The following is a 14,337-nucleotide window of genomic DNA, read 5'->3' as shown; positions in this document are numbered from 1 at the left end:
GTAGTGTAAGCACCTATCTGCCAGTACTTGTCCGCTTAGTCGGTTGTCTGGACCTGAGGGTATTTTTTTTTTTGGTCGGATTGCATGTGGTTCTTTCCTTGTTTTCTCTCTTTTTTTTTCTTTGTTCCTTCTGATTTTGTTTGTTTCCCTATGTCTCGCCTTCTTTACAGCAATTGACTCATTTGGGGGACTTCGCTGTGCGGGAGGTCAAACGAATGTCAGATTGGGGGAAATTATGGTGAGACCTCTAGGGAGAGTGACTCAGATGCCAAAGGCACAAATTTGAGTAAAGCTAAGTGTTGTGGTGTGGCCTACCTGCAACAATCAATAGTTAATCCCTGAATCGTCGCCGAAACGGTGTTCGAGTATAGATGATTGGGATGCCAATTGAGGAGTGGTTTGCACTAAGAATACACACTGTTAGAGCTAATTCACAAGATATATTTTTTTCAATAAATTCTGGAGCACATAAATGGCGTGACTAATCACAAAGACAATCGTATAGCAAGTGACGCTTTAAGAGCGCGGAAGGGTCATGTGACCGTGATGGCGTCAGGCATGGCTTACGCCATCTGTCGTTGGGCCGATACCCAACACCTCCCCCCTCGAAGAAGCTGGAGCCTGCGGGATCCTGCGTGGAAGCCGGGAACGAAGTCGTGGAGGAGATGAGCGTGTCGGAAGCCTAGGGTTCCGATATGGCTGACGACTTCGCCGCATGGGAACATTGGAAGATTCCTGAGATGTCCCGTCAGCAGAGGAGTCTGCTGATTGATTTCCATCGTCGTAGTCGAAAGGGATGGAGACTTGTTGACCTTCAACCAGAGAGGGATCATCAGCTGATTCGTTTGTGTCTGGGTAGCGTTTACGGAGTTGATTAACATGGCTGCGAATCAGTCTGGAACATCCTCTCGGCAAAAGGATTGAGACGTTGTACATAACGTTCCCGCGTTTCTCGATGATCGTACCGGGTGCCCAGAATGAGTGATTGCCACGGAAGCATTTTGCCAATACCTCTTCCCCTCGAACGAATGAACGACTTTTGGTCCCATGTTTCTTGTTGTATTGATTTTCCATGGCCGTGTTTCTTTCAATTGGATCATTCTCGATAGGTTGAGTCAGAGAAAGTGTAGTTCGAAGTGGTCGTGACATCATGAGTTCTGCTGGAGAACTGCCGTTGAACGTATTTGGGTTGGGTGTACAGCGGTAGGACATCAAGAATTTTGTGAGGGCTGTCTGTGTGTTGCCAATGCCAGACAGCTTGGAGAGAGAACGCTTCAAGGTGTCCACGAAACGTTCTGCCAGGCCATTGCTTTGTGGATGAAATGGCGCTGTCGTGATATGGGTGATACCTCGCTCGCGGCAAAATTCAGCGAATTCAGCACTGGTGAATTGGGTACCATTGTCTGTTACGATGGTCTCCATGAATCCAAAACGTGAGCAGGCATCCGAGATTTTGCTGATGGTCGCCAATGATGTAGTGGTAGTTGTCATGTATACTTCAGGCCATTTTGTGTAAGCATCTACCAAGACAAGGAACCACTGTCCATCAATTGGTCCAGCGTAGTCGGCATGTACTCTCTGCCATGGCCTTGATGTGAGAGGCCATGAAGATAGGTCGCATTTTGTCGGATTTTTGGCAGCAGCAGCACAGGAAGAACAAGATTTGACCAAGTTCTCAATATCAGAATCCATATGTGGCCAGAAAACGTACGAGCGGGCAAGACTCTTCATACGATTTATTCCTGGATGAGCGTCATGTAGCTGCTTGAGAATTGCGTTTCTGAAAATTGGTGGTATGACAATGCGATCTCTGTAGACTATACATGAATGTATGAGTGTTAGAGAGTCTCTGATTTTGTAGTAGTTTGCCACTTCCGGTGAGAAATCAGCTGTAGAGCGAGGCCATCCATGCCGGATGTAGTTGGAGACTTCTTGTAGAGTCGGAGAAGAAAGAGTGGCAGTCTCAATCTTCTTGAAGGTCACCGGTAAGCGTTTGTTCACGTCACTGATGAGAATGTTGTCCACGATCTCGTCATCTCGGACTTGGGCAATGATGAAGTCCTCGTTGCTTGACTTTTGTTGCTCAATCAAACGACTAAGAACATCAGCTCCACCAAACTCATTTGTTGGGACATATTCAATGTTAAAATCATATGCCAACAGAATGAGAGCCCAGCGTTGAAGCCGGTTGGCGGTGTGGATGGGCACTCCCTTCTTCGAGCCAAAAATTGATAGTAGGGGCTTGTGGTCCGTCTGAAGAGTAAATTTTCTCCCATAGATGTAGGTGTGAAACTTCTGAACAGCATAAACCAGTCCAAGACCCTCCTTGTCAATTTGTGAATAGTTTTTCTCGGCCTTGGTAAGAGTGCGAGAGGCATGATAAAATGCCTTGTGCTGCCCATTTTCCATGGTATGGTATGCTACGCAACCAATACCCGTCTCACTGGCGTCTGCAGCGATTGTGATAGGAAGGGAAGGATTGTAATGTGTGAGAAGGAGATTTGAGGATAGGATTTCTTTGACCTTGATGAAAGCCTTTTGACACTGTGGCGTCCAATTCCAATCTCCAACGTCCTTCTGCAGCATTTTGTCCAGTGGAGCCCGGATGGTGCTGAGAGACTTCACGAACCGTGATAAAACGTGACGGCCCCGAGGAAAGATCTGAGTTGTGCAATATTTGACGGAGCTGGCATACTGATAATTGCATCAATCTTTGCTGGATCCGGGCGCTGTCCTTTGGCATCGAGAATGAAGCCAAGGAAGCGTACTTCCTTTTGAAAAAAATTGCATTTTTCCAATTTGACACGGAAGTCGTATTCACTGAGTCGTCGAAACACTTGCAAGAGTGTCTGATGATGCTCCTCTTTGGTCTTTGATGCGATGAGAACGTCATCAAAATAGGCATGAACCCCATTGATGCCAGCCAGCATGGTATCAATGAGCTGTTGGAAAATTCCAGGTGCCGATTTTACCCCAGGACAGAGGCGATTGAATGTGAAGAGACCTCTGTGGGTGTTAATCGTGAGGAGTTTCTTCGATTCTTCATCCATTTCGATCTGCAGATATGCATCTGAGAGATCTATTTGGCTGAATACTGAGCAAGTTGACAGTGTTGCGAAGATTTGGTCAGGGGTAGGGATAGGATAGTGATGGGATTCGAGATTATTGTTGAGCCCGGTGGAATAATCAGCACAGATTCGGATGGAACCATTGGGTTTACGGGCTACAACGATAGGAGCTGCATACTCACTGTGATCCACAGGAGAAATGATGTCCAGATTCTGCAATCTCTGAAGTTCCTCATCCACCAAATCCGTGACATGGTATGGTACAGGGCGTTTGGGTCTGAACACTGGAACTGTTGAAGGCTTCAGCTGAAGATGCGCCTGTCCCTTGGTGCATTTTCCCATTGTAGATGAGAAAACAGATGGGAAAGTTGTTTTGAGTGATGTGACAATGTCTTTTTCGGAAACTGAGTTTACACTGCAAAGTGAAGAAATGGTTTTTCCCCAGAGGTTGAATAAATTGATCCATTCAACACCAAAAAGGTTAATGTTGACATCAGTGACAAGACATCTGGCCCTTTGAATGTCCCCTTTGAAGTCAACCGTGCAGAAAAACTCGCCATCCATAGGAATGTGATTTCCCTGGGCATCAGAAGCTGTAGAGGGAGTCTCTGACAGAACTGGTGATCCAAGATGTCTCCAGACATCCTTGGAGATAATTGTCACATCTGATCCTGTGTCGAAAAGCAACTTCACAGATTTCCCATTCATTACCACGTCAATGTATCTTTTTGCCTGACTGTTTGTAACAGTGTGGTGAACACTGACAGGATTGACATTCGATTTCGAAGAGTGTATTTGTTTTTGTTTTGACTGGGACTTGGAACTTGAGGAGTTCTTTAGGGAATTGTTCTGGGGACAATACCCTTCCTTGTGGCCCACCCTGGAGCAATCCTTACAGGTGTGCTTTGAGTAATTACACTGTTTGACAAAGTGCAATCCACCACAGAACCAACAAGGAGATTTTGGTACCTGAGAAGGCTGTGTTTGTGAGTTACGCCCGGATTGTTGAGACTTTGAGTTTGAAGAATTCCCCTTTTTAGGTTTTCCCTGACGCTGAACAAAATGAATACCCTGCGTAGTGTCTTTAAGCTCAAGATCAGCACTCTCAGTCTTCAAGTTGGTGAGACGTGTTGCTTCACTGGCCATAAAGGACAATGTGAGTGTCTCAGGCTTCTCCACTTCCAGCTTATGAAGAAGTCGCGTTCGCACATCAGAATCATTCTTGCTTTTGAGGCTTAGAATAAAAACAAGACACTTGAAGTGCTCTGGCGTAAGCTCTCCCAGCTTAAACTCTTCACAAATCTTGTTGATGACAGTCGAATGTGTCTGAAAGTCATCCGTCTCTTTCTTCTGTATTTGGAGGCATCTCCAGCGGGTGTGAAAAAGTGATTCCCGGCGGCCAAAAAGGTCTTTTAGCCGTGCAACTGTCTCATCAAACGTGAAATCTCGTGGAGCTTTTGGAAGAAGAGAATTCACATAACCCTCATGCCCTTGAGGGTTGAGCTTCCTGAGGAGAAGACGAACTCGGACAGAGTCGTCGAGGGATTTTGCATCTTCACGGAAAATGTCCTCATGAAGTGAAAACCATGCGTCGAAGGTGACGCCATTGTCCGGATCGTAGACGAACGTCTGAATGGAAGGCGCAAGAGCCTCAATGGTGAGTTCTGGACGATCTGGTTGGTTGGATCTTGCCTCAAGTTGAGCAAGCCGTTTTTGTTGGTCCTCCAGGAGCTTCTGAGTTGCGCTGAGGATGCTCAGAAGAGAGATATTGTCTTCTTTTTGAGTAGCCATTGTCACATGCGCCCGTTTGTGAGGTTAGGGTGAAACTATTGGATAAGTTTCCCGGAATGCGTATTTCTCTAGAATCGGCTTCTGGAAATCCAGTTGTTGGGGCTTTTCCACACTTCCCGTCAAGTTGTTGTGGGGCTTTTCCTCACCTCTCGTCGCCAGTTGTTGTGGTGTGGCCTACCTGCAACAATCAATAGTTAATCCCTGAATCGTCGCCAGTTGTTGTGGTGTGGCCTAACTGCAACAATCAATAGTTAATCCTTGAATCGTCGCCGAAACGGTGTTCGAGTATAGATGATTGGGATGCCAATTGAGGAGTGGTTTGCACTAAGAATACACACTGTTAGAGCTAATTCACAAGATATATTTTTTTCAATAAATTCTGGAGCACATAAATGGCGTGACTAATCACAAAGACAATCGTATAGCAAGTGACGCTTTAAGAGCGCGGAAGGGTCATGTGACCGTGATGGCGTCAGGCATGGCTTACGCCATCTGTCGTTGGGCCGATACCCAACACTAAGTAATGTATGATGAAGGCCTGGGAAAATGTTGAGGCATTACATTGAGTTAGATTAAATTAAATTAAACTAAATTATCAAATCTTGCACATTTCAACCATTCACTTTGATATTATTTCGTTTTTTTTTGACTAGTTTTTTACTATTTTTTTTTCGGGTTGTTGTCTAGGGGTTGCAGCTTTTCAGCTGTAGAATGGAATCGAGAAAGGAGATTCGCGCCGTGCCTGCACTTTTAAGTACCCTGGTTCGGATGGGGGTGGTCCTTGTGGGTGCGGTACGCTGAGCATGCAATGGTGCTCAATGTCTCGGTCCGTGGTCCCGTGCTGGGATGGGATCTCTCTCTCCCGGCTTCACCGGTCTCTCTCTTCCCTTTGGATGTAAATTTCGGCTCGGGCCTGCGACAACCGGGCAAAGCAAGATTGTATCCCGGACTCGCCCTTTTTCGGCGTGGGCGGTGTTGGCGCGGCGTGTTTCTCTAAGTATCTGCCATCTTGTGGCTGCTTTGCGGTGACACGACACACTCGATTGAGAACATTAATTCTGTTTGATTTTCTGTCTTTTTAATGTTATGTGTCATTTTTATCTCTACGATACATAAAATATTGTCCTCTACAAACTAATGCGACAATATTCTGTTCATTAATGGGCATTTTGCCCAAATGGCTGACAGCTCCTAGGAGCTAGCCATTTTTTTTCTCAATGTTTCTTGTTGGATTTGCGTTTATTCAGAGCAGCATTTGTACTGTCTTTTTTTTATTATTTCTTGCTGTTTTGTAAATTTAAACTTAAAGAATATCCATCCTAAGGATGTTTGGCATATACAACCTGAGAAGGAGTTTTCCACCGTTTTCACTCCGGAGTAGGTTGGTAACCAACACTCAGACGGCGGTGGCCGCAGAAAGACATTTGCAATGTATCGCAATCCCAAAAGCATTGATGACAATAAATATCTATCTATCTATCTTCTTTTTTTTATATAATATATTTATTTTTGTGATATTTTAGGAATACACTTTTATGTGTTTGCTTTTCTCATTTCCTAAAAATATTTGATAAGATTCTTTTATGAGCTTCAAGAGTTTGAATTAATTTAACGGATTATTTTTTAAATTTAATTTTATTTATTTAAGTATTGATTTATTTACCCTTTTTTTAAGAGAAATTGTTGGTCGTACACGGATACAATTGCTATTAGTTGAAATAAGCTATAATGTCCCGTTTTACTATCATAATATAACTAATATCCAATTAGTAAAATATGCTCATTTGTATAAAAATAATTGAATAATCATTAACACGCATTAAATAATCCTATTTTTTTTAGTGGAAATGTTCTTGTACTTTTGTTTTAGAGAATTTGTTTTTAATACGGATGGACAAATGAGATTCATAGAATTTAATAAATTTGGAGCTAATTCGTTTTATGTATCCGTGTAATAAAAATTGATAAAACTGATGCCATTTTCACATTTTCATTAAATTTATGAATGTTTTTTTTTTATTGTTTTTTTTTCTTTTAGTTTTCGAGTCGTTCTTTTACTCTTTAATATTAATAATATGTTCCCAGCTGACAGGTGCACATATTTAAAGGAATATTTTTATTAATTTGATTTAATGATGAATGAAAATAATCGTCTTCAAAAATTACTGGTGAATTTGTCCACAACCAGGTTTTCCCGCACGGGTTTTCATATTTCATATAGGCATCTCCTATTTTTATGGCAGAGTTATTGTCATTAAGATTAGATGGTTGTTGAAAGAAATTTCTCTGAGTGTTTTTTCGAGTCATTTTGTTAGAGTTTGATAGGGGATATTGTGGATTATTACAAGAAGGTTTTGGGGAAAAGATTGAATATTTCTGATTGTTCCGGTTGTTTCTTGCATTTGAATAAAAATTATATTGATTGGAATTACCAAATATATTCGGAGTAAAATTACGATCGTGATCAATATTATTTAGAATTTTAAGATGGGAATGAGTTTCATTAATTTCATTATTTGCAATATTTTCTGTATTATTCGCGAAAAATCTTTGATAGGGAATATTATCTCTTTCGGATCCATTTACCACATAAACCGCTCTTCTGAGACGATTTTCAGTTAAAATAATTACGTTTTCTAAATTTTCATGTTTTCGGCGCGAATTAATACTCTTATTTCTGGATCTGGTATCGCACGGGTAAATGATTCAATTGCTATAGTAATCAGAGATTGTTTAATATTTTCGGGAACAAGATATTGCCCGAACTCAGATTCATACGCTTTTGTTGCTAAATCAAGACATTCCTGAATTCTTTTTCCAAATTCTTTAAAACTCTCTTTTGTCTCTTTTTGACAAGTATAAAGATTTTCCCTAGCTTCGTCCACACCAATAATATTTTTATGCACTTCACTCATTACATATTGTTTAAAATTTTTATAATTTGACAATGCATCAGAGTTACAGATCCTTTCAAAAATTTCAACACTTATTTTGCTCAAAAGGAGTGAAGTAAAATATTCATCTAATTTAGGATCATTCTTAATTTTATATAAATTGTAAATTAAATCTGCGACAGTAAAAATATTTTGATGGACTTACAAGTTAATTCAGGAAGTGAGGCTACTTTCTGATCCGAGCTGATCAAGTGGGATTTTCGAGGGGTAGTTACCATTTCGTTCTCCATCTTCATTGTGCAATCTGGTGGGTGTAGAATAGAAGTTATCTTCTGTGGAATATCTTGTTGATCTCTCTCAGTTTCTTCCTCAGAACTTTGAAGTGCGTTTAGGAAATCTTCTTCCTGCGAGAATGATTCAGATCGATGATTATCGTTGTCTGCTGTATCAATTTTCGTAATGTAAGGTTTGACTGGAGTGTGAAACATTCTTTTTTATGTCCTCAGCGGGGAATGTTGGCGAGTATTTCCCTCTGGCTTCGTTTTGACAATAGGGTTAGTGGGTACCGACGGCCTCTCCTCCTCTGGAATTTCGTGGCCCGATTTCTCGTTTTTTCTCTCAATTGACGTGTTCTCACACACAACCTCCCGGTTTCGTAGTTCCAGGATTCGGGATTCGTTGGACATTTATTCGCCCGTGAATTCCGTCCTCAGGTTGTTTGCCTGGTGATGGTGATTGGCTTCAGACAATGACTGGTCAAACTTCTGGATCCTCTGCTGAATTTCTGCGTTGATTTGTCCAGGATTAATTCTCGTTCCCGGGCGAAAACACCAAATGTGGTGACCCCAATTGAGGCCACCTTGTTGCCTCCGGATCCAGATGATGATGTTTCCTCAATACACTATTTTTTTGAGTTGCTATATTTTTTTATTAAGGAAGATTATTACACTGCCCAATGGCATGGGCTACGTTTACACAGTGACTGAACCAACCTCTTGAATCTAGCTACCCTTTTTATACTAAAATCCTCCACTCGCATCCTAATTCCATTCGACATTATTTCCCGTGGGAAGGTGTCCAATTAGTGATTCAGGACGAACCTCTAGATAACGATCGTCTGGAGACGATCGTTAAGTGCCTATAAAAATATCCAACTATCCACTTTCGCTATCTCTAGAGTTTTCTCCAACACTTTCTATATCCTTAAGAAAGGGGATGCTTAATTAAGATGACCGAGGACCACACACCTTTTCGATCTTTGTTATCTTTGTCCCTATTTCTTTTCGGGCTTTTATGGCTTTCTTGGCGCGAGCTCTTATTTTACGACCGTCTCGAAGAGAAAGTAATCTTAAAAGCTTGTCACCATAGATCACCCATTTTACGAGTTTTCCAGGAATAGAGGGTGCCTTTGTTTGCTTAAGCCAACAAATGCACCCTCTTTTTGGTCACTCATATCTCGCCCATCGTGATCTTACGAACACCTGCCTAATGGCTTTAAGATGTTACTTTGGGCTATAAATTTCGTAAGGATAATTGGATAGAAAACTCTCGCGGCGCTAGACATGATCTATCATGTCTCTTCTTGATATTTCACGAAAGAACCAGCGCGATCATGAATATTTGAAAACCGAGTTGTGATGCACAAAATGCGTCACAACAAATGTACCACCAAAGGCATAACGTTCCATTTTATGCCACCACGATCTCCGCATCATGGAGGTCTCCATGAAGCGGCCATTAAATCTTTGAAGTTTCATTTACAAAGAGAAATAGGAACCACCATCCTAACCTTTGAGGAACTCTCCACAGTAATCTGACAAGTGGAGGCTATTTTAAATAGCCGACCTTTAACACCGCTGCCAGAGGACCCCAATGAGCCTGCAGCTTTGACACCTGGTCATTTCCTTGTTGGGAAGCCATTAAACATGCTTCCTGAGATCAATCTCACCACCGTTTCGCCTCATTCTCTTACCAGATGGCAGTTATGTCAAAAACTCCTGCAACACTTTGCATCTAGGTGGAAAAGAGAGTACATACATACACTTCAGCCCAAAAAGAAGTGGTACACGTCTCAGGATAACATCAAACCAGGCGATCTTGTCCTCCTACAAGAGGATCAGGCTGCTCCCCATCAGTGGCCTATGGGAATCGTGGAAGCCGCACATCCTGGAGAGGACGGAAAATGTCGTGTTGTTACCATACGTACTACAAAGGGTACTTATCAACGGGCCGTTCAACGAGTTGCTTTAATACCAATGGAGGGATTACCACCCTCGGAACCTGGCCCCGGAGCAATGTTGACGCATTATTCCTATCCATGAGGAATCCGCCTCTGCGCACGGGCATGAGGATCATGTGTCCAGCCGCCGCGTGTGGCAAGAGACGCGAGTCAGCAGATTCCTCGTATGCTTCGACCTCTCCAAGAGGCAATTTTGCGTCTCAATCATTTAGTCTCTTAGTAACCATTGCGGGAAACTCGTCAAATTAATCGCTTATTTTAAATTCAATATAATTTTCAATTGTTTTTTTAAATTTGTGAAATTGTGAAGTAGAAGTGTAAGCTGAGGGTGAATAAAAGTTGTTCATTACCCAGCGAAGAACATTTTTTTTGTGTTTTTGAATTCCATTTCTCCCTCCACTGTGTGCATTGGACATTTGTGGAACAATATTGATTAAGAAGGAGGTGAAAGGACAAAAATCCTTCGAGGATCACCACTCATCAACCAGCACAAACTCCAGGGACTCACCGCGTTTTGTCCTCCTAGCCGAATAGGCTGGACAAATTTAACCTCTAATTTTTATTCAGGTGAGCGCCCCCAATTAGTTTACGTGTATGAATTTGAGATTGAGTTTGTGGAACAACAAATGGATGGATACTTGCTGCAACAAAATCGTTATTGTCAATTTTTATAGGAGGTATATGAGAATTTTCTACAATATTTAACAACTTTTTCTGATTTCTAACTTTGAAAGGTATTGCTAATAAAATAGTTTTCATTAGTTCTTCTATGGATATGTATTCTGTCTCGTAAAGAGGAATATCAAATATTCTGTTCTCCAGAAATATTGTTATTGTTGTTATAGGATCTCTACCGTTACTTTCTACAATAGGATTTTCAAGTTTAACTACAGGTTCATGGCAATTGAACTTAACTGAAAAATGCGAGAGAGCACCTGTTTTATGTATCTGTGAAGTTTCACCATGCCCTTCTTTTATCTCACACACAGTTAATTGTTTAATTATCTCAGTTAAGCGTTTATCAATATCATTATTTATTTGATGCAAACTGGCTCCTACAAAATCATCAGATGGTCTCAAATCGTTGGTAAAAGTGTTCCTCAAGAGATATAATAGACTATGCAAATGTGTGTATTGCGAAAAAATAGGTATTTCAGAATACCTATTGGATTTTTCTTCATGTCGAATAAGTATTGTTCTAGGTTGAGTAGTTTTCGATTTTTCACGATCATCCGATGTCTTGGCAATGTTGAATGATATTTCTGCTAATCCAACAACCCACTCATCAGAAAGAAAGTGTTTTGAGGGCAATTTTGTGTGTAAGTTTGCTAAAGTGTTGTTTGGGAAATAATTAGTTGACGAATTACTTAGAAGTGTTAAGTAAAATTCATTTGTTCTCATCATAGACCCCATAATGCTTGTCAATTTCACTTTTACTGATCCACTTTACGGTTTTATCGTCAGAAAGTCTCACGAGATAATGAAGATTTTTGCCTAAGCCTCTAGTTTTTATAATTTTCTCGATCGGTGGAAGAACGCTATGTACCTTTTGTAATTGTTTTCCATAAAACCTTCCAGTAATAGGTGTATTTTTGAAATCACGCAAGGTGTATAATGCAAATGGTATTTTATTTATAATCTTATCAACCATAAATTTCTCTTCTGTCCATCTCTGTTCAAACCCTCTGTCAAAGCTGGCTCTAGGCTTTGCCACACGGACAATATCATTTTTCTTCAAAAATGTTTGTTTGGTTTTAATTTTTGATACTAAATTTTCATGTTTTTCTCTATAAATTTTATGCAGTCTTAAAATATCTGAATTGGTTACATCTGAGGGTTTCATTTTAATAGTTGAATGGATGTTATTGTTATATACATATAAAAGATGGTGTAAGACATCTACATTAAGTTTCGTATTTCTATGTGTAAAATATTTGTACATAAGTTGTTTCAGGGTCCTGTTAAATCTCTCTACAACAGCACACTTTAACGTAGGATTGTAAGAGAAATATTGTTTTATATTGTTTGAAGCAAGCATATTACTGAATGAAATATTCTTAAACTCTTTTCCATGATCAGACTGAACTATTTGAGGTTTTCTCCCGCTAGAATTTAAAATATCCATAAATGCGTTTGTTACGTCTTTAGCAGATTTTGTTTTTAGAGGCCTCGCGAAAGCAAATTTTGAGAATACATCGATCACTATTAAAATGAATGAATAGTTATCATTGACGTTTTTAAAATGCTTCATATCACATAAATCAATTTCCCATAACTCATCAATGTTAAACACCCTATATTGATTTCTTTTAAATTTTTTAATAACAGGAAAATGGAGTGTATAAGAGTCTTGCTTAGCTAGGTAATCTTTTATATCTTGCTGTGTGATATTTTCAGTTTTTAATTTATTATACAGTTTACGTGGAGATGCATACAGGTATGGAGATTCTATATTATTATAAAGTTCATTTATTTTATCATGTCCCATTTTATATTTGTTTTAATATTACTATTAGTGCTTTTCCCTTTGCTTTTTCTCGTTGGGAAGTTGATCAGAGTCTGTGCAGTTTTCTTTGCAGATCGACTTAAATATTCTCATTTTCTTTCTGTATGTGTATTAATACTATTTTTGGAATCAGGATGTTGGGCAGAAATACGTTTTTTTACACCATCTGTTAAAATGCTGTATACGGACCCATCTTCTCCTAATATATTCATCGTATGGGGTAGTTCATTTAATTTAGAAATATTTCTAACATATTCATTAATTTTCTGTGTCAAACTTTTCTGTACATCTTTAGGTAGTTAATCAAATTCTTCAGAAGGTATAAGGTCATCAAGATCTTCTACGAACGTATCGTCAAATTTATCATCATCATCATCATTAGGTAAAAAAGTAGTGTCCACGTTATTTTTATCGTCCACTGTATCTATCCCTATGTCATCGTCTTCGTAAATTATCTCATCTAAGTTAGGTTTAGTCTGAATTGATTTTATTGGTGTAATCTCTGTAGATTTATCGTCTTTAAATACATATTTGGTGTGAGTCCCGATATCAGATGCAGATTTCCTTCCATATTTTTGAACATGTTCAGATTCCGTTTTACTTGGAAACGAATGGTATAATTCCATATTTTGTTTCACGTGGGGTAGTTTATTTCTTTTACGAAAAGTCTCAGATTGCCTTATAAGAGATTGCCGGTATCTATACCATTTCTGAGATGCATTCAACTTCTTATCTTTCAATATTTGGTATATCTCACGGTCAAAATTGTTAAGCGATTTATCTAAATTCAAAATATCTTTTAAATTCTCAAAAATTTTTCTTCTTGCAAATTCTTGCAATTTTTTAATATTGATTTACGTAGTTTTGCGTTTGCATCTTTAAGTATATACAACATATACTTGTTTTCCTTCAAACGTTTCAAATTCCTCGATTTCGGTTTCATTTTCAGTTTATATACATATATATATATATATATATATATATATATATATATATATATATATATATATATTTTTTTTTTTTTTTAATAATATAATAATAATTTATTTCTCTTTTATCATCTGCGGCTGCCGCCGACTTCACAACCGACTTCATCGGGCAAGACGGCAGAAAATCCAGAATCATTAGTCGTATAGGCCGTTACATAATTTGTACAATTCAATTAATTTAAGAAAAAAACAATAATCATATGTCATACAGTACAAATATGAATCAGTGAAATGCTTTGCAGATGAGAAAAGGTAAGTCGCAGCAAGGACTCCTAAGATGAGTACGTATTAGCTGCGGCTGTTTTGGAAGGATAGAATTAGGTAAGGCGGTAGGAAAATTAATTGTAAGGGAACCATATAAGGAAAGAGTAGAAAGATCGTAAGATAAAACAAATCTAGTACGTTAAATGAGTGGAGCATACCTCCAAGAGGAAAGCAAGAGGAAGTGTCAAGAAAATCAACGCGTGAGGGGACCATAAACAAAGAGCCAAACGCAAAGGTAGGAAGCAATGCATGCAAGTAGCAGTCCGGAAAAAATCCAAAATGAAACCACGGTAAGGCACACAAGACTTGCACAGGACTATCATAAAAACGAGAACGACCCAACACAGTCAGGAGGGCACGATATGGAGGCCCCCGCCACCAGGGGCCCCGACGAAAGCCCAGGAAAACACCCCCGCCAAAGCAGACCCCGAAGTCCTCTGCACCCGCCTGACCCTTTACAAATTTACAATTTTGGGCAGAATAGAAGCTGAAGGCTCGGAGAAGATCCCGTATAAGGCAAAGCCAGTGAGGCACTTCAGTGCAAATCACATACATGAAAAAAATAGTCTGCCCAGGCGGTACATAA

At 39.7% G+C, this 14,337-nt stretch overlaps 2 protein-coding genes across 2 annotated transcripts; both read right to left on the bottom strand.

Moving 5' to 3' along the window:
- Positions 1-552: 552 nt before the first annotated feature.
- LOC129808934 (uncharacterized protein K02A2.6-like) lies at positions 553-2,586 on the bottom strand. The gene has a single exon (XM_055858840.1). The coding sequence runs from the start codon at positions 2,584-2,586 to the stop codon at positions 553-555; it is 2,034 nt and encodes a 677-aa protein (XP_055714815.1).
- A 35-nt stretch (positions 2,587-2,621) lies between these two features.
- LOC129808933 (uncharacterized protein K02A2.6-like) lies at positions 2,622-4,859 on the bottom strand. Its single transcript, XM_055858839.1, has one exon. The coding sequence runs from the start codon at positions 4,857-4,859 to the stop codon at positions 2,622-2,624; it is 2,238 nt and encodes a 745-aa protein (XP_055714814.1).
- Between the last annotated feature and the right edge of the window lie 9,478 nt (positions 4,860-14,337).

Source organism: Phlebotomus papatasi, unplaced genomic scaffold, assembly GCF_024763615.1.
Source record: "Phlebotomus papatasi isolate M1 unplaced genomic scaffold, Ppap_2.1 HiC_scaffold_208, whole genome shotgun sequence".
Classification (NCBI taxonomy): Eukaryota; Metazoa; Arthropoda; class Insecta; order Diptera; family Psychodidae; genus Phlebotomus; species Phlebotomus papatasi.
Note: the sequence above shows the minus strand (reverse complement) of the source record. Positions and strands in the feature narration are given on the sequence as shown.

Excerpts from the sequence above, each read along its gene's own strand:
- LOC129808934 (XM_055858840.1), bottom strand. The coding sequence starts at position 2,586 with ATGCTGCAGAAGGACGTTGGAGATTGGAATTGGACGCCACAGTGTCAA.
- LOC129808933 (XM_055858839.1), bottom strand. The coding sequence starts at position 4,859 with ATGGCTACTCAAAAAGAAGACAATATCTCTCTTCTGAGCATCCTCAGC.